General features: G+C 48.3%; 1 protein-coding gene across 2 annotated transcripts in view; it reads right to left on the bottom strand.

The window, feature by feature from the left end:
* Larp1 (La ribonucleoprotein 1, translational regulator) overlaps positions 1–17,270 on the bottom strand; it is a 56,421-nt gene extending 39,151 nt beyond the window's left edge. The window contains exon 1 of one of the 2 annotated variants that reach the window (XM_037201246.1): positions 16,880–17,270. In XM_037201246.1, the coding sequence (XP_037057141.1) occupies positions 16,880–17,234 (355 nt within the window). In that variant the 5' untranslated portion in view covers positions 17,235–17,270. The remainder of the gene's footprint in view (positions 1–16,879) is intronic. The other variant, XM_028880057.2, reaches the window with a different exon arrangement.
* Between the last annotated feature and the right edge of the window lie 3,453 nt (positions 17,271–20,723).

Here is a 20,723-nt window from a genome sequence, read left to right as displayed (position 1 = left end):
TGAGGGCCACAAGCAGCAGCTGTCTAGCTGCTGACTAGAGTTCCTGCCTTCCCTCTCCCAAGCCTGCTGGGAGCCAGAACTTTCCTCATCCGTGCTAAGTAAACGCTACCAACTGAGTAACATCCCCAGCTCACTGTACTGCACTTCTAGCCGCAGTACTGGTTTAGAGAAAGATGTAATCCTATTAGTGCTTACTAGCACTCATGGTCACTGGTGGGACACAATGCCACAGTCTTCCTTTTACTAAAATCTATTTGGACTTTTTTTTTAAATAATAAATTGTTATTGCCTGAGTAATCTAAAAAGATTTTTGCCTGGCAGTGGTGGTGGTGGTGGTGGTGGTGGTGGCGGCGGCGGCGGCGGCGGCGGCGGCGGCGCATGCCTTTAGTCCCAGCACTTGGGAAGCAGAGGCAAGCAGATCTCTTTGAGTTCAAGGCCAGCCTGGGCTACAAATTGAGTTTCAGGACAGGATCCCAAAGCTACACAGAGAAACCCTGTCTCAGAAAAGCAAACAAACAAATCCACTTCAAAAAGCTAAGAGGCTAAGCACATAATAGTTAGTGGCCCAAGGACCTCACAAAGCCTGTGGAGAGCCAGCCCACCCTGCTACCCTTTAGGCTAGACCTGAAAAATCCCCAAGGTCAGCAGCTCTCTTTCCAAAAGATCTGTATGGCCCTGACATAACTAAAAAGAACATCTCTTGGGAAGAAGAAGGTCCAAGGCTCTCTGGCAGGATCCAAAGTTCCCAACACTTGGCTCATACCCACTAGTCTTATGCCCAGAGAGCTGAGCCTGCCAAAGGGGCAGTGGGGCCTCTGGGCTGATGCTTGAAGGTAAGTAAGTATAAGTCCTCTCCTTCCAGAAACAGCTCAAGTTTTATAGATATATATGCATATGTATGTACATAATATGTAAACACACACATTCTCTTAGAGAGAATGCAGGCTAGGCAACAGGTAAGACATTGATTTTTGGAGTAAATGCGTTACAGGCAAATCTCAACTACTCACTACTGCACGGCCTTAAGCTTATGTGCATTGGTATTTTGCTTGCATGTATGTCTGTATGAAGGTGTCAGGTCCCCTAGAACCTGACAGTTACAGACAGTTGTGAACTACCATGTGAGTGCTGGGAAATGAACCCAAGTCCTCTGGAAAAGCAGCCAGTGCTCTTAACTACCGAGCCATCTTACAAGTCCCCTGTTTTCTTATAAAATAAAGATCATGCTCAGAACTAGGCCCCACATGACTGTGGTAAAAAATGAATGGCGATAATGAATGGGTAGAGGTTCAGAGCTCTGACAAGCGTGTAAGAAGTAAGAGTACCATGAAACTTTAACCAGACTCTCTATGGCAAACTGAGAGAGGCACAGCAGCTTGGCTAAGTACTGTACACAACACCCACTGTGAGAAAAGATGAGAAAAGAAGGCCAAAGTCAGAACTGACTTCTCTATGCTTTCATCTCAGCCTGCTCTGAACCTACTAATGAAGTCTTATCCAGTTGGTCAAAACTCACAGCAAGGTCCAGCATGGCAGCATATGCCTTTAATCCTGGCACATGGGAGGCAGAGTTCCAAGCCAGTCTGGCCTACATAGTGAGTTCCATGACAGCCAGGACTGCACTGTAGCACTAACAACCCACAGCAGTTGCTGACACAGCAGTCTCTGTCCTGAGAGGAATAGAAAACTATTAAGACCCAGGGTCATTGGGGCTGGAGAGATGGCTCAGCAGTTAAGAATCTGTATTGCTCTTCAAGAGGACCTGAGTTTGAGACCTGCATTAGATCCCCAGCATTCACATCAGGCGGCTCACAAATGCCTGTAACACCATCCCCAGATAGTGATACTTTTGGCCTCTGCAGGAACACACACATTTTTTTTTAAAGACTCAGGGTCATGATTCTTCTGTAACTTATCCAGGATTTGCAATTCTTTGCCCTGCTACTTCTGGTGCCTCATGCTAACCATTCACATCTTTTTTTTTTTCCTGGAGCTGGGGACCGAACCCAGGGCCTTGCCCTACCACTGAACTAAATCCCCAACCCATCCATTCACATCTTATTCCAACTCCACCCAGCAGGAGCTTGGAAAGGCAAGCAGATACCACCTCAAGAGATCTGGAACCAAAAAACCCAATACCCCTTTTGTCTGAGTGACATGGCATGATTAGTTCAGCCCCTAGGCACTTGAGATGTTCAGAGGAAGTAAGAAACAGCATTCCACAGGGAAACAGTGAGTTGGTTTAAAAAAAAAAAATCAGAAAGAAAGAAAGGGGGTTGGGGAGATGGCTCAGTGGTTAAGAATAGTCACTGGCAGCCGGGCGGTGGTGGCGCACGCCAGGCGGATCTCTGTGAGTTCGAGGCCAGCCTGGGCTACCAAGTGAGTTCCAGGAAAAGGCGCAAATCTACACAGAGAAACCCTGTCTCGAAAAACCAAAAAAAAGAATAGTCACTGGCTGCTCTTCCAGAGGACCTGGGTTCAATCCCCAGCAACCACATGGCAGCTCACAACTGTCAGTAGTTCTAGTTCCAGGGGATCTGACACCCTCATACAGACACACATGCAGGTAAAAACACCCATGCATATGAAATAAGAAAGAAAGAAAGAAAGAAAGAAAGAGAGAGAGAGAGAGAGAGAGAGAGAGAAAGAGAAAGAAAGAAAGAAAGAAAGAAAGAAAGAAAGAAAGAAAGAAAGAAAGAAAGAAAGAAAGAGGGAGGGTGGAGAGGTGGTTCAGTGGTTAAGAGCACTGGCTGCTCTTCCAGAGGATCAAGGTTAAATTCTCAGCAGCCACATGGCAGCTCACACCTACCTATAACTCCCCTTCCAGGGCTTCTGACACTCTCACACAGACATACATGTTGGTAAAACATCAATGAACATGAAATAAAAATAAGCTATATATTTTTAAAAAAAAGAAAGAAAGAAAAGAAAACCTGGCCAGGTGGTGGTGGCCCACACCCACCCTTGGGAGGGCCCTTTAATCCCAGCCCTGTGAGTTCAAGGCCAATCTAGTCTACAGAGAGAGTTCCAGGACATCCAGGACTACAGAGAAACCCTGTCTTGAAAAAAAAAAGAAAAGAAAAGAAAACCTGACTCACAACCTAATCATCACAGTCTCATAAAGTTTCTACTGTTTTCCTTTTTAGTCTTTTGAGGACATCTCATGTAGGTTAAATTGGCCTCCAAATCTGCTGTGCAGCAAAGGCTGGCCTTGGGCTTCTTTCCTTCTCTCGGCTTCCCCAGTGCTGGGATGACAACATCCCTCTGATAAAGGTTACTCACAGTATCTCCAGAAAGGAAGGCAAGAGGACAGACTCTCCATCTTCCAGCTGCCTAGTGTTCTATGTCATCTACCAACCCCAGAGCACGGAGCTTCACTGGTCCCACTCAGTCAGACACTGGAGCAGCTGAAGCCAAAGACTGTAGCCACAGATCTCCTGCAGGGCCAGGTAGTGGTGGGTCTCTGAATTCTGAAGCCAGCCCGATCTACAGAGTGGAGTTCCAAGACAGCTAGGACTATGCAGAGAAAGCCTGTCTCAAAAAACAAAACATTTTTTTAAATCTCTCTCTCTCTCTCTCTCTCTCTCTCTCTCTCTCTCTCTCTCTCTCTCTGTGTGTGTGTGTGTGTGTGTGTGTGTGTGTGTGTGTGTGTGTGTGTACGTACTCGTGAATGCAGTACCCCCCGAGACCAGGAGGGTAGAATTACAGGTGGTCATGGGTTCTGGGAAAAGAACTCAAGTACTCTGAAAGAACAGCCAGTGCTATTAACTAGTTGAGCCCTCTCTGCAGCCCACACATTTCCTAGGAAAGCAGACTTGCAGGTATAAACAAAGACTTTGCCTACATTCTGCTCTGACAGAAGGCAAAGGAAAAAATTTTTATTGAGATCTCACTTGAATACCATGACTCAAGTCCTGTTTTAGATCAAACAAAACAACCTTCTGGACTATTTAAATTCCCTAAGAAACAACACATTGAAAAACAACTTTTAACCCTTACCATCTTGTAATTCTGGCTCAGTCATTTCTGGATCATACATGCTACTAAGTATCCTAATGTATCTGTGGAACAAGAATCTCCAACAAGTAGCTCTGGCATCATTCCCTTCATGAAGGTCTACTGCAGACTTGCCTGAGTTTCCTGCAGGCATTTCTGCTTCCACCTTGCTCCCCACACCTTTCTCCACAAACCTGAGGAATCTTTCAATATTTTTGTTGTTGTTTTCAAGACAGGGTTTCTCTGGGTAGCCCTGGCTGTCCTAACTCACTCTGTAGACCAGGCTGACCTCATCTTGCACTCACAGAGATCCACCTGCCTCTGCCTCCCAAGCGCTGGGATGAATCTGAGGAATCTTAAAGCATATATACTCCAGTGTCATTGCTCTCCAGCTTCCACACAGAATAATTCCCTAAATATCTGAGCCCTCCTCATCCTCCATCTCTATCCTTGGAGGATACCAAGTGTCTGCAGTTTCTCAGGCTAGAATGATCACTCTGATCATGCCAACACCTTAACAATGGTGCCCCTAGACACTGCCCAGTACTTCTCTAGGAAATTGCCTCCAAAGTAGCTGGGATAACAGGACTGCACACAAGCCCTCAAGATGGCTGTTTCTTTCAGCTGCTATTTTGGGAGGTGATTTGTTAGGCAGGAACAGATAATTGGTAGTTAGTTCACTGCTTCCCTGTGGGAATGTAAACAATAAGGTCAGGCTACTCTCTCTAGTGCACAGCAAAATTGCCAGGGCCCAACTCTTAGTAGGCTGTTCAAACCAATGGCTGACTGTGTGATTTTTCAAGCTGTTGAGAGCCAAGTAGTTCCTGTCACACAAAAGTCAGGTTCAAGCCATGGGATCTGTTTGGATAAATCTGAGCAATGTACTAGTCCACCTCTGTTCTGCTCAGCTGGCTGACACTTAGACCCCAGATTCTACCAGCCCTAGGTTGTACATGTTCAGAGCAGAAGAAATATATCTCAGAAATGACCCAATCTAACCACACACAAAATGTAGGAATCCTCATGTTCCCAAGAAGTGCCTACCACTGTCTGCATGCTACTAAGTACTCACCACCTATGACAACCAATCCTACTCCAGCATGAGCCAGAAGCCTAGAGCACAATGCCACATACCTAAAGTACTATTGCCTTAGCCTAGCTTTTGGAAGAAAGCTGGTCTGATCTGAGTAGGAGATTCTCTGAATGAGATCTCAACGATCAGTCTTAACTTCTGACTCAACTGATATAGTGAAATTAATCCTAATGGGAAAGAGCCTAGACAGAGCTTGTGGCTAAGCAACACCCATTCACAGGAAGCAGGAAAGGAAGTGGGGAAATTCAGTAAAGCTGCCCAAGTACCTCAGTGAGATGCACAGCTGACTAGCAGTTGATCCTCCAATGCCCCACCTGATCCCCTCCCCTCTCCTACAGGGTGTAGCACAGGACAGCACTGTCTGGGAGAAGCCTCTGTCCAGAGAGAAACGCTTCACCAAACAGAAGGACAACACTGCACTGGGATCTTCCTTTCTTTCCCCTTTCCATTGTGGTAGTTAACACCTGCTTAGTCGTCCTCACACCTACAAGATGAGACTGAGGTAGAAGGGGCCTTAAAAGACTGAAACCAATGGTGCTATTTATACCTAGTCCACAGGAGGGGCAAAGGCTAGCTGGGGCCTAACACAACAGTTTCCTTGGCAAGCTCATCCTCAGCTTTGCTCCAGGGCCTCAGGCCCCAGTGCTCTTGGTATCATGTCCTCCCCACATTCCCTCTCCCTCAGGAGAAGATTAAGCAGTTCTCTGTGGAGGGTTTTCCAGTCCTATCCAACCACTTCTCAACTGTTCTCCAAGGCCATTTCTGGGCTTATACCTTGGGCAGAATACTGTCCTTTCTCTTTTGATGAGGAAACACAGTATCTGGGACCACAGGCCTCACACTGGAAGGAAGCCATTGTGATGAAGGATGAAAATTCAAGGCCCTGCAAGTAAACAGCTACTAGCTAGTAGTCCTGAGGTGGCTGTGCTTTGACCGCCAGCTGTCAGTGACAGCGCACTGACTCCAGACCATGCCCTCACTCAGTGCTCTCGTGCAATTCAGCAAAGCTTTATGCACTGTCTTCTTTGTTATTGTTGTTTAAAGCAAAGTTGGAAATCCCTAAGCTCCTTTTTTTTGAGGTGGGTCTTTTGAAACAGGGTCAGTCTCTTCACATAGCCGTGGGCCATCCTAGAACTCATTATGTACACCAAGCTGGCCTCAAACACACAGAAATCTACCTACCGCTGCCTCTCAGGGGCTGGGATTAAAGGTGAGTATGCCACCACACCCAGTCTAATTTCCCCAATTTTAAAATATGGATGGTTCCTCTAAAATGTTCTTAAAGCAAATCAATCGAAACCTGTCAGGAGGCAAGACCAGGCATGAGGATGTGGACAGACACTTTGTGACTTGCTTTTGTATTTTGAAACAGAGTCTCACTATGTGCTCCTGGCTGGCGTAGAACTCCCTATGTAGACCATGCTGACATCAAACTTGGAGAGACCCATCCACCTGCCTTTGCCTTCCATGGACTAGGAGGCAAATGCCATCCATCATGCCCAGCTGTTTTTTAGCCCCAGCTAGCCTGGTTCTTGCTGCAGTATCTCAGGCTGGCCTTAAGCTCAGGGCAATCCTTCTGCCTCCATCTCTAGAGCCAGAATTAAAGATGTGTACCACCACACCTAGCCCACTTGTGACTTCCTTCTTTCAGAATAAAAGCCTCACCATGGCAAATTTATCTTGCTTACTATTTAATTGTTGGGGGGGGGGGCTGGAAGCTAACAGAGTCTAAAAATTTTCTGAATCAACAAACTAGAACTTTGCCAGTTTGTTGCTACAGGTTCTTCTAAAAAAAAAAAAAAAATCACCGTCTAAACTATTCAAACTATGTTCACTTGGGGACACTGTTCAAAGTTACCAACTGACCAAGCCAAAATCCACCAATGCTCCCTGCAACGCCTGCACCAAAACTTAACCATAAGGTCACTGAAATGATAAGACTTAACTCCAAAACAAGGCTATGCCATTAATACCAACTGACCTTGTGTCATACACAGGAGAGCTCTCTGTAACAAATTCAAAGCTGTGGAAAGACACCAAAGCACCAAATGGACAATTTTACCACAAAGCATCCAGGCTCATCTTCCACTAAAAATTCCAAGAGCCACAATTTGGCTCAGCACATAAAGGAGAACTGAATTTGATCACTGGGACACTCATGCACCTGCACCAACTCCAGCAAGTCGTTCTCTGACCTCCAATCACAGGCAGGCAGGCACCCACACCGAGAGAAAGAAAGAAAGAAAGAGAGAGAGAGAGACAGACAGACAGACAGTGACACCACCCACATTTGGGTTTCTTGCAAGGTCCTTAAATCCGCCTCTGTAATAAGCCAGCAAAGGGCAGGGTCAGGAAAACCAGCTACAGGATGGTGATGTGAACTACCTTCCTTTTTATGCTCAGGTCCAAATTCTAGGGATCAAGGGATAGAGGATGCTGGACCAAGAGGAAGAATGGCTTCAACATATCCTCTGTTAAGCAAAATGAAAGGCCAAATTCAAGCCCTCAAGAGTTTCTGAGCCAGGTTCCTGCAGAGCACTTATACAAGCTCACCTAAGCTCACCATCAAGTGGTCCTAGTAGGTGGGTGCTATAGTTTGAATATGCAATGTCCCCCAGAGGCTCACATGTTAAAGGCTTGGTCCTCAGCTGGTGGCATAATTTTAGGAGATCTTAGAAATGTTTTAGGAAGTGGAGACCTAGCTGGAAGTAGGTGACTGGATATGTACCCAGTCCCTTCCTCACTCTGTTCCCATGTCCACCAAGAGCTGGACAGTCTCCTCCTCTAGATATTCTTCCTGTCTCAGACCAAAGTAACCCAGGCAGCCCAAGGATGGACCCTCGGGCCCGAACACCCGTATCTAAGTTGTTCTACCACCGCCATCCTGTGCTCACAGCAGCCCAACCTGTGAAGAACCCTGTGAAAGAGGGTTCCATCGCTGCAGCCCCCCTCCCACTTTTAATAATTCCTATTCTCTTCAAAGAGGAAGAGGAAAACCAAATGCCAGAGCACAGATACCAGAGCAAAGCTGACCACTAGGGCCTGGTCTGGGAACAAAGCCTGCCTCCTTAGGCCAGCCTTCTCAGGAAGGCACTTAGTTTAGTAGCCTGCCTGGGATCCAGGCAAACTCCTTGTTCCTAAGCACAAGTGTTAATTCAGCTGACTTCAGACATGGAGGAAACTGCACCTGCAACGGTCCAGGGCTGTGCTGCAGAGTGGCCGAGGAGAAGTTTAACATGGGGGCTCCTTTTTGTAATCGGGAATTCTAGTCCAAAGGATCAGACATGAAAATCCAAGCCATTTATCTTAATATGAGAGGTCATCACCACATCACTTTTCACTCAAAATCCTCTAAGGCTCCCTCCCCATGACCATTCACTTAAATTGGCACTTGGCACTCCTATAAAGCAGGACTGCCCACCTTTCTAGTAGATGGCTACACTCCAACCACAGGAACTCAGTTCCCTGAACCCCACCCTGCTCTCAACCAAAAATGAAGTGATCACAGGCTCTTCTCAGCAACCCCACTCACCCTTTCTACGTTATGTCCGCTCAGCCCTGCTCCCCAGCAACTCTGAGCTACACTGCACTGGATGTCCCTGCTGTGCCACACACACTCTCCCTACACTGAACTTAGGGTACATGTCCTCCTATCCACTATAGTACCCTCAGCACTTCACACATAGCAAACCCACAAAGCACGCTGTCAATCTACTTCCTCAGCAGTGTGTGTTCATTGAGCTGCCCACTACAACCTGTCAGCCTTGGTTGTAGCGCTGGGGACACCTTGACCAAGTGGAGACAAAGCTAACAAAGATCAGCAGAGTGTCAGGGGGATGAGATACAATGGAGGGCCAGAGTTTTTTGACTATGCAGGGTGGTCTGGGAAGGCCTCACCATTACCACAATCCAGAGAAAGCATTCCATAAACAAACGCCCAAAGCAGAAGCATGTCAGACACACTATAGTACTGCTGGGAAGGAAGAAAGTGGTGTGGAGTGCATAATGATTGGGGGACCCAGCTCAGGAAATCTTAGGATGGGCTAAGGACTCCTGTTCTGAGAAAGCCACCGAGGTTCTAAGCAAGAGTTAACAGGGGGCAGTTCAAGAGTCTGCTGGGACAACCTAAGTAAGAAATGATGTCTAATTCACACACTCAACAGAGTAGAAAGAAACATCTAGATCTGGAAGCAAATTTTAAGATCCGAAAGGATTGTACTGGTGAATTAGATGTACTTTGATAAAGACAACAGAGTGCAGGATGGCCTCAAGTTTCTCTGCACACTTAGGAGAGTTGTTCAATCTCTTGAGTCTGTTCTTCATCTGGGTATTAGGGTAAAAGCACCTGCTGAGACAACATGGTCACTACTTTAAACCAAACCAACAAACAGAAATACTATGCCTCCTAGCTACTGTAGGATGCAGGAGACTCTGGTGGTCAACAGCTAATTGAACAGTACCCCAGACTAAGGCGAAGACCTTCACCACCTGACCAGCTTTACACATTTCATCACACCTGACCAGCTTTACACATTTCATCAAAAAGGCCCTCTCCCACATCTAGAGTTCAGTCGGTCCAAAGATTCAGCCAAAAGACAAAGGTGTGTCACATCAAGACTACTTCATGGAAAACCCTCAGGGAGGCATCTCAGGTCACCAGCCACAGGAGACTGGCCATCTCAAAACTAACCAACTTCTGGCTACTCACCCCTGTTTAAGAAAGGCAAGGAATACCTCCTCCCCTCCCGCAAGCCCTCAGTCTACACATATCTGAATGTGAAATGCATCTTCTGGCTGTGAGGCAATTATGCCTGTGCAGGATGCTGTACCATCGACCTGATTCTCAGAACCCAGGCAGCACTGAATAAGGAGTGAAGGGGCTCGGCAGAAGACCAGGAAGGTACCGAGGACTCTGAGGCCAGGTTCTAATTTAAACTCCTTCAGCTTCTCCCTTGACCTCACTGCCTGCATTAGCTGCTATCAAAACCTCAGCTCCAGGAGGTTCAGGTCATCCACTCTCATCACTTCCCTGAGATCACCGTGGACCAGTCAACAGAGGTCTGTGAGCCTTGACTGCAACTCTTGCAGAGCCAACACCTAATGAATTACTCTTCCGAGCTCCTCTTGGACTTTTGTGAACAGGGGCACTCCCATCTGCCAAGCTCTCCATTTTTAAGAGGGCTTTGTGGTTTGGGGCACTGCTCCTCTCTCTGCTTGTTTCCCAGGGAAGAGAAGACTGGATGCTGAGTAACAGCATAAAATGCTGACTCTGGTTTGGGACTCACTGCAGACCCAGACAGGAATCAGCAAAGACTTAGTCTCTCAGGAGGTCCAAAGTTCAAGAGGGCTTGTGACTATCCCACCCCCAAAAGTCAGAGCCACCTCCCAATCACCTCTCCCTGTTGGACAGGTAGTTGGAAAGCTGCTCCCCTTCCTGACAAAGAATCCTAACTGTGCCTTCTTCAGAAGAAAAAGTGACATGACCCAGGGAGGAAAGGCCTTTAAGCCTCACTCAAACTGTTCTTGGTACTCATTTGCAAAAGCATATAACCAACCAACTCAAAACAAGGGAATGACCATATGCCCTCAACAAATTAGGATAACCTAACATAACTTAAAATTCTCACATCTCCCATTTGTCATCAAAAGGACTTGTGTGGGAGTTTGTTTGCTTGAGACAAGATCTCACTGAGTAGCCCAAGCTGACCTAGAACTCTCTTCATGCCTCAGTATCCCTGTGATGGGAGCATAGACATGAGCCACCATACACCCTGCTTCAAAACATCCCATGGCCCAGTTTGTTCAAATGAAGATCTAGACAAGATTCACAACAATGCATGACTGGACTTCAACCTTTTCATCTTTAACATTCATTCCCTTCTCAAAGCCCTCTTCTTTATTGATAAAAAAATGTTATACAGAATTTCTCGGGAAACACTGAACTAGGTAGTCACATGTACCTTTAATCCAGCACTTGGGAGATGGGTGTTAGGGTGGGAATTTCAAGGTCATCCTATTTTCTCTATGCACTGGGGTGGGAGGTGTTTCACTCATGCTGTTATGAGCTTTCTATCACCACACAGTAAGGCCAACCACTCCACTACATGCCTCCCCAAACTACCAACCTCAGTTCATGAAACCAAGTGTCTCTTTCCAGCCTTCACGGGGCTTTGGAGTCAAGACATGAATTCCCCACCACATAGGCTAATTTGAGGAAACATGCACTAAAAGCTCTGCTTCAATTTAGCTTTGGTGGGAAATGAGTTTGGGGTTCTAGTAGCGAGAACAGTTTTAACACTAGAACCTTAAAACATTTAGGCCTGGGGCTGGAGAGATGGCTCAGCAGTTAAGAGCACTGGCTGAGGAAAGACAGTCCTTCACAATCACCTTTAGACACAACCTCCCATCATCGCCCATCAACACACACAGGTGTAGGGAGAAATACAGCTGCTCTTTCCCAAGATCCAAAATATGTGAACAGAAGGAAGATGGAGGTATCAGACTAGTCAAGGCCCAAGGAGGTTAAGCTACTTCCCGGGGTCAGAATAGAATCTGAGTTCTCTCTCTGGTCCTGACTAGAAATAAAGACACTCCAATATGTCTCAAAGATTATAACATTACGTAAACACATATACACAAATGAAAACTCTTAAAAACCAAAACAAAACAAAAAACCAAAACAAAAAAAAATAGCAGTAATAATAATTGGGCCAGAGGGATGGCCTAGCAGTTAAGAGCACTTGCTGCTCTTGAAGAGGACAGGGCTTTGGTTCCCAGCACCCAATCATGGCAGTTCACAACCATCTGTAACTCTAGATCCAGGGGATTGATTATTCTTCTGGCCTACTCAGGTAGTGCTCCTGCATACATACAGACAAAGCACACACACAATAAATCAATGTTTTTAAATATAAAAAAAATGTTACATGCTTGTCTGAGGTTCTCAAACAATAAAAAGATAAATGGGGAAAAAAAAAAAAGCACTGGTTTCTTCCAGTGATCTGTAATGAGATCCGGTGCCCTCTTCTGGCCTGCAGGCAGACATACAGGCAGAGCACTGTATACACAATAAATAAATACGTAAATCTTTAAAATAAAATAAATAAATAAATAAATAAAACAAAACAAAAAAAATTTTAGGCCTAATCTAATACACTGCAGATAAAGTAACAAGGCAGAGAGACCACAGGCTGTGTGACTGGAGCTCAACCAAGAGCAGGATTAGTACATGATAACTATCACAAATATATTATGTGTGGTCAGAATACAACTTGCAGGTATCAACCATGTGGGTCCCGAGGATCCAACAAGTGATCAGAATTAGTAGAAGGTGCCAGGTGCCTTTATCTGCTGAGCCATTTCACTGGCCCCAAAAAATAATTTTAAACAGTGTTTACTATAGCAACACTTGGGGGTTCCCACTGTGTCTGGCACTTGTGCTATGGACTTGGTAAACATTTACCACCTTCAATTCTTACAACTCTCCAAAACCACTACCATTACTCTCCTTTACAGGAGTAAACTAACAGTGACTCAGGGAGGTGCACAATTCCAAGATTACACAGCAAGTTAGAAACTTAGCAGAAAACCAGAAGTGTAAACCCAGTTTCCAGAGCCAGAAGTCTAAAGATTTAAATGATGCTGTGAGGCCCTACCTAGTTTAGCAGCAGGGGCAGGACAGGGTCCCAGGACACCAGGAGTTAGCTGGCTTTGTAACCCTGACTCTGCAATCATCAGCAATCATCAAGGAGACTCATACAAACACAAATGAGGCACCTAAGTCTCAGACTCTATCCCTAGCTCAGGCACAAGCTTTCTCAGTATACCCAGTGAGAGGCAGATCCACAACAAGCTTACACAGGCTGCTTGCTGTATTCGGGAGCGTGTGTGTGCGTGAGGTCTCTCCAGAGTCTTGGAGATGCAAATTAACTAAAATTTGAGGCAAATTAAAACTTGATTTGGAGTCAGGTGCCTTTAATCCCAGCACTCCAGAGGCAGAGGAAGTAGGATGTGAGTTCAAGGCCAGCCTGGTCTACAGAGCAAGTACCAGGACAGCCAGGGCTACACAGAGAAACCCTATCTTGAAAAACAAAAAAAGTAGTCATTTCTTTGAGTGACTGACCAACCTATAAGACTCTCATGACCAGTCGGGTGTAGGGGGACACCCCTTTAATCCCAGCACTCTGGAAGGCAGAGGTAGACAGGTCTCCAAGCTGAGGCCAGCCTGGTCTACAAAGCAAGTTCCAGGACAGCCAGGGTTGTTACACAGAGAAATGGGGAAGGGAGGTCTATTCCATGGCCTGGCAAAATGATTAAGCAGATAAAAACACTTGCAACCTAGGAGGACAATCTGAATTCAGTCCTCGGGACCCATATACGGTGGAAGGAGAGGACAGACTCCTGTAATATGTCCTCTGACCTTCATTCACCAGCACCCCATCACACAAAACAAATGTTTAAAAAAAAAAAAAAAGCTGTCCATACATATGCTTTGTATCCCAAAACAAGCAAAGGTAAATTTTTGTGGATTTTTATTTATCAACTCACAGAGTCAAAAGTTCTTTTTTTTTTTTTTTAAAGGTAGTGTCTCCAGTAGCTTGCCCTGAACTCTCAGTCATCCTTCTGCCTCAACCTCCCTTGGGTTGATAGGTGTGAACCACCATGCCCAGTTCAAAGGTAAACTTTAAAGCAATCCGTGTTTCTTGTGGGGATGCTGAGCTATACACAAAAACAAAACATGTACATTCTTTGACTGCTTTCTTTTCACAAGTAAAAAAATAAAATAAAATAAAAAATGGAGATTCAGATAAAAGTCCCTGAGGTCCCATAATCTCCCAGGCACTAAACCAGTGGTTCTCAATCTGTGGGTCATGACTCCTTTGAGGAGTGAAGGATCTATTCACAGGGGTCACTTCAGACCACTGGAAAACACAGGTATTTACACTGCAATTCATAACAGTAGTAAAATTACAGTTATGGAGTAACAACAAAAATAATGTTACGGTTGGGGGCTACCATAACATGAGGAGCTGTATATTAAAGGGTCACAGCATTAGCAAGGCTGAGAACCACTGCACTAAACTAAATCACGCACAGGTGTCAGTTATGACAGTGAATGCTCACTACTATCTTTTGAGGCAGGCAAATCATAAATTAATCCGTGTTGTACAAATGAGGAAGGTGACAGACTCTGCTATCAAGTGGTATAGATAGCATTGTGCACCCATCTAAACCTGGAACCTATGTATCTATTTCCACACAGGCACTCTATAGATTCAGAGGGGGGTGAGGCTTGAATTAGGGAACTGTTGGGGAGGGTGTCCAAAAGGACAAATCTCAGCATTTAAAATTATAAACCTGCTGAGCTTGGTTGCTCAAGCCTTCAATCCCAGTACTCAGGAGGCAGAGGCAGGCAGATTTCTGTGAGTTCAAGAGCAACTTGGTCTACAGAGTGAATCTCAGGATAGTCAAGGCAGTTACAGAGAAACCCAATCTCAAAAACTATAAACCTAAAACCAGGTATGGCATTATATTCCTGTAATCTCATCACTGGGAAAGCAGAGGCAGGAGAATAAGGTCAGGACCTCTCTTGATTAAATAAGTTGCAGGCCACCCTGTGCTACATTAAGACCATGCCGTCACCCACCCACTAACCCTCCAAAAAAAATACAAACCTTTGGAGTTTAAACTAGATTGAGAACTCCACATGGGAGGAAAGAGATGGTAAAACATTTTATTACTAGTTACGACTTGTGTCCCTTAAAAACTAAAACAGCAGCCATCAGAGCCAAAAAGAGGCTAAAAATAGGCATTTGCAGCAAGCTTTGGAAAGCTTAGCTTGCTTATGAGACACTCACTTCTGTAGACTCCAAAAAACATATGCATCACAGAACACGAAACTTCCAAGACCACACAGCCACTCCACAAGTGTCAATATAAACACATCCACTCTGCAAATAAACCAGGGCTGAGAAAGGACCTACAGATCCCACTGGCTGTGAGATAAGGCCACAACCAAACCTTACCAGACAGACAACCCAATCACAGAATTCACTCTACAAAGCACCAAGGCCTTAACAAGCTTAAACGCAAAAGCTACTGGATTAATTCCGGTAGTCTGCCAAAAGACTACTCCAAAGATTCTAAACCAACTGGTAGCCACTCTGTTTTATGATCCACACCCCCCCCCAAAACACACACACACACACACACACACACACACACACACACACACACACACACACAAAAAACAGGACAGGCCGGCGGTGATGGTGGTGCACGCCTTTAATTCCAGCACTTCCGAGGCAAAAGCAAACGATCTCTATAAGTTCAAGGCCAGCCTGGTCTACAGAGCAAGTTCCAGAACAGACTACTAAGTGGAACCCTGTCTCAAAAACCAACCCCCCGCAAAAAAAAAAAAAAAAAAAAAAAAAAAAAAAACAAAAAAAAGGAACAGAACATATCTACCCTACCTAGAACTTGTTCTTTGGTCACTTAAATCGTGTCTGGCTTTATCCGGAGGGAAAGTTGAGATGCCAGCCAAGCTGTCTTCTTCCCACGATCAATAACCCCAGTGACGCAAGCTATCAAGGGCCCTTGGCTTTACACAAAATGCCAGCTCAGGCACCCAATCCTGCCTGATGTCACAGCTGATTTAAAACCCACAAGGCAGGTTCACCAGTAGCTAAGCGCGGCGGCCTGAGTGAACAGCCTCATTTAAACTTCTGAGGAGCGCGGCTCGGAGGATGATTATACCTCTGGGTTTAAAGAGGGGCAGGACCAAAGAGCGTCTTAAAGTTGTTTCCCCCACTCTGTGGGTGGAGAGCGAGGATCTGAGAGAAAATGGAGGTTTCAGCACTGCCCCTTGCATAAGAGGATTCTGGAAGGGAAGGAGAGGAAGAGAACATTGGTACTACAGCACACCCCCCCACCCCATGTGCCCTCCTCCTAATGAAGCAACCCTAAGAGAAATCGAAAGGGCAACCAACATGCTGCTGAGGATGGGCTGTGCCGGGTTCCTCCAGGGCTGGGCCTGCACTTTCCCTGCACTCTGGAACCTGAAAGCGGCTAGCTCTGACTTCTCGGTGCCCACGGTTCAAGGGAGTTTTAAAAATAAATAAATAAAAGCACTGGGACTCCCGACGGTGAAACTCCAGGGCCACGCTCACTACAAGACACCAGGGAACACACAGGCGGAAGCCCTGTGTACCCCCCCAAGACACACACAGCCTTGTCCCCGAGCCGTGTGCCCCTCGTTGACCAAGCCGATCGCACTTGGTCGGGATTCCCTAGTCACCTCCTGTCCGGACTCGGAGGGGGAGGGGAGCCCCGCGCGCAGCCCAGGCCGGCAAGCGCAGCGAACAGCCCCGGCGCGGCGCATGGCGCCCAACTGTCACCCGCCCGCCCCGCACCGGCCCGGCCACTCCTTCGCCGCCACACACGCCCCTCGCGTCGCCGCAGGCCGCCACCGGCTCCGAAGCACGCCGGAGCCCGCACTCCCCACGCCTCACCAGGCTCCCCGAGGCGCAAAGTTGCTAAGTTCAAAGCCAGGCCCCGCTCAGAGCCGTGACACATGTTCACCGAACACGCACTCCCGGGGCGCCAGCACGCACAGGGAACATAGGGAACACAGGGCACACGGAGCGCACACCGAGCGGCCCCGCCCGGCCCGGTCCGGCCAGCAAGGCCCGAGGCGCGCCGTTGCCACCAACCGCTGCTGCCCCGGCAGCCCCGCTCGGAGGGAAACGCCCGCGTCACCGCGCGGGCCAATGCCGCGCCGAGCAGACCCACCTGGAGGCGGCTGTCCGTTCACCGCGGCCGGCGGCGGCGCGTGCTTCGTCCACGGGTTCACCTTGGGCGGCGGCGCCTCCACGAAGTCACGCCGGCCGCCGTCCTCGCCGTCGCTTCCCACTGGGGCTTCGGCGGCTGCGGGTGGCCGCGGGCTCTCGCGCTCCGCGCCGTCGCGGCTGGGCCTGGCGCAGGCGGGCCTTGGCCTGCGGGTGCTGCCGTCCGGCTCGCCGCCGCCGTCGCCCGGGCCCGGCTCGGCCTGGGCGTCAGGCGCGGGCTTCTTCCTCGCCAGGCCGTGCTCGTCGGCCTGCAGCAGCGCGGCACCCGCCGGCAGCAGCGGCTCCACTTGAGTGGCCATCTGCGCGGAGCGGCCGGGGCGCGCCGCGGGCCCCGCTCGAGGCCGCTGGCGGGGCGCCGGGGCCCGGGCCGCGCGGACGCGGGGCGGCGCGGGCGGGCGGACGCGGAGCGGCGCGCCGGGCAGAAGGCTCCGGCGCGCCTGGCCGGCCTGGCGGCCTGAGTCCCCGGCCTGCGTCCCCCCGCCCCCGGCCCGGGGCGGCTCGGGGGGCTGCAGCGGTGCGGACGGCCCGGGGGGGGAGCGGCGCGGAGAGCCGAGCCAGACCACGCGATCCGCGGCGGGCGGCGGGCGGGCGCGCGCCTCGAGACGCGGCGCGCGCGAGGGGCGGGGACGGCGCGGCGGCGGGCGGGCGCGCGCACGGCGCAAGACCCCGCCCCGTCCCCGCCCCCCCGGCGGCCATTCCTGCGGCGCAGCCAGCGGACGGGGGCGAGCACGTGCCTGATGCAACTCGGGAGGGCGGGGGTGGGGGGAGGAACCTTAAAGGGCCAGCGCCCAAGAGCCGCCGCAGGTGGAGCACATGGGGCCTGGCCACGCGGCCAGCCGGCCTGCTAACGCTGGCGATGTGGGTTTGCAGGGCTCCGGGGAAGAGGTTTGCGTCGGCCCTGACTTGGCAGATGCTGCCAAGGAGTTCTTTGACTGCCCCCTGTGCATAGCTCCTGGCCCCATTCTGGTGACCTTGGCCCAGCCGCTGCCTGGCCAGGGCACCCGCAGTGGGTCCAAGTGAGCTCTTACCCCTTAGAGGCGGCGAGCACCTCGAAAGAGAACAGAATTCCCAGTAGTGCCCACCCTATCCAGGCCCCCGAATCACCGTGTTTTATGAGCAGGAAATGGCTTTTCTTTCAAGTAGCTTGTGTTTTTTTCTTTCTGAAAATTTGTTTAGGGTGGAGTTGAACTGACAAATGGGGGACGCCGAGAGCTTTGAGATTTGTATCCTAACCCTGACCCCTTTGCAGTTTAGGATATCCGATCAGGTCCACTTCCCAGCTCTCAGTGGCTCTGTTGTAAAATGAAGGAACCATTTATTCCAGGTGGTTTCAAATTTCACTGTCATTCGGTTCGATAAATATTTACTGACTTCGTGCTCCGGGGGCCAGCAGACTTCTTAGAAAGGTCTGCCAATAAACCAGGCTAACACGCACCTGTCCTCCCGGAATTTATACTGTAAGGTCGGGAAAGGCACAGTAAGCACCAGAAACAAATGCTGGCTGGTAGTTACTACACGAGGTAGTGAAGAAGACAAGATTAGCTGGAATGGGAGAGGTTCTGGGACTGGGTCTAGAAATCTGAGAACCTTAAGACTGCAGGCCTTCCCAGGAGTCCCACACTCACCTATAGCCCTCACCACCTGGAAGACTGGCCATCTCCAAAAGGACTAAAGGACAGGTAGTCTCCTGGGTGGAGGGCAAGGCTTCCTGAAGACTCTTGGAGGCCAGGCTTTGGGATTATGATCATCAGGAATACTGGAAGAAGTGCTGATAGCAACCTGATGTCCAGCTCCAACTCCAGTCACTGGCCTGAAAGCCTGGGACAGCTCTCTACACTTCTCTCAGTGCCCCTCTCTCAGAGGAAAATTAAGGGCAACTAATGCCTGACAGAAAGGGTCAGTGGAGCAGTCAAAGTGCCCCCATTATAAGGCACACACTAAGGCCAGTGCTTGAAGAGGTGCCAATGAATAAGGTTTAAAGGGACTCGAGAATTTAAGCAGAATCTTACAAAAGTGGCATGTATACCCTTAATTGAAGAGTACATCATTACACATCTCCACCAGGGTGCACTTTTACTTATTGGTAAATACTTTCTGAAGGTGGTATTTACACTAGACCTTCTCTGGGCTCTGTTGGCATTGACATAATTGTCATTAGTGGCCATGTTTTGTTTGTTTTGAGATGGAATCTCATGTAACCTAGGCTGTCCTCAAACTAGCCACATGACCCAGGGTCATGACCTTGAACTCTTTTGAGACAAGGTCTCATGTAGCTCTGGCTGTCCTAGAAATCACACTCAATAGACAGGCTGGCCTCAAATTTACAGAGATCCACCTGTCTCTGCCTCCTGAGTGCTGGGATTAAAGATTTGTGCCACCACACCTGGCATGGAGCAGTTCTTATAGCACGTAATGGGAGTTGCACCCCATTCAACATGTAGGCATAGCAGGGTTTTGTTCAGCATAGAACTAGCTGGCTTATCTACCCAACAATCGGTGTCAGTGCCAACAAAGCTGATCGGGCCCTGCTGGGTATTAACTGGGGCTCTGAGATGGCTGCTTTGGCCCTCCCGGGGCCAGAGAAAGGCATTGGGGGGAGCAGAATTTAAGAGACCTTTTAAGACTATTCTCAACTAGAAATACTTAGCCCTGAGAAAGTAAACTGAATGATTACTTCATCTTCTTGTTTTGAAGATGAAGTCACTGAAGTTCAGAGAAATAAAGATGCTTATCCAAGGGCACAGGTCAGTCCATGGTAGAACAGAATCCAATTTTCCTACATTAAAATACAGAGGGCTGGAAAGCCACGCAGTAGTAGCACACACCTTAACCCCAGCACTCAAAAGGCAGAAGCAGGCGAACCTCGAAGTTCAAGGTCAGTCTGGTCTACAGAGTGAGTTCTAGGACAGCCAGGGCTACACAGAGAAACCCTGCATAGAAAATAAATAAGTAAGAAAATGGAGGGCTGAGACTAGAGCAAAGGCTCAGTGGTTAAGAGCATGGGCTGCTCTTTCAAAGGACCTAAGTTTGGTTCTCAGCACCCACATGGTGGCTCACAACTATCTGTAACTACAGGTCCATGGAATCAGATGTCCTCCTTGGGTACCAGACACCCATGTGGTGCACAAACATACTAGAAGGCAAAGCAAACATAGACAAAATAAAATAGAATCTTAAAATAATAATAATAATAATAATAATAATAATAAAGCTGGACAGTGGTGGCACACACCTTTAATCTCAGCATTTGGGAGTCAGAGGCAGGCAGATCTCTGTGAGTCTGAAGCCAGCCTGGTCTATAGAACAATTTCCAGGACAGCCAGGACTGTTACACAAAGAAACCCTATCTTGAAAATAATAATAATAATAATAATAATAATAATAATAATAATAATAGGCAAACTAGGGGTGGTGGCACATGCCTGTAATGCTGAGGCAAGAGGATTGCAGAGAGTTTGAGGCTAGCCCCAGGCTAAAGAGAGAGTACTAGGCTAGCTGGAACTAAATAGCAAGACCCTGTCTCAAAATAAAAAATAAAATACAAAATAAGGAACAGTACTGAAGGCTGGTGCTGAAACTGGGCTGTATATGGCACCATCCAAAAGGACAGCTGGGAGCAGGGAGGTGGTGCCTTTAATCCCAGCACTCAGGAGGCAGAGCCAGGCAGATCTCTGTGAGTTCAAGGCCAGCCGGGGCTACAGAGTGAGTTCCAGGAAAGGACAGCTGGAGAAAGGAGTTGGGTTGTAGTACAGGAGATGGAACGCGGATTAGGTTTTTTCCCCCAGTAC

The sequence above is a fragment of the Peromyscus leucopus genome, chromosome 8b (genome assembly GCF_004664715.2).
Source record: "Peromyscus leucopus breed LL Stock chromosome 8b, UCI_PerLeu_2.1, whole genome shotgun sequence".
NCBI classification, from domain to species: Eukaryota; Metazoa; Chordata; class Mammalia; order Rodentia; family Cricetidae; genus Peromyscus; species Peromyscus leucopus.
Note: the sequence above shows the minus strand (reverse complement) of the source record. Positions and strands in the feature narration are given on the sequence as shown.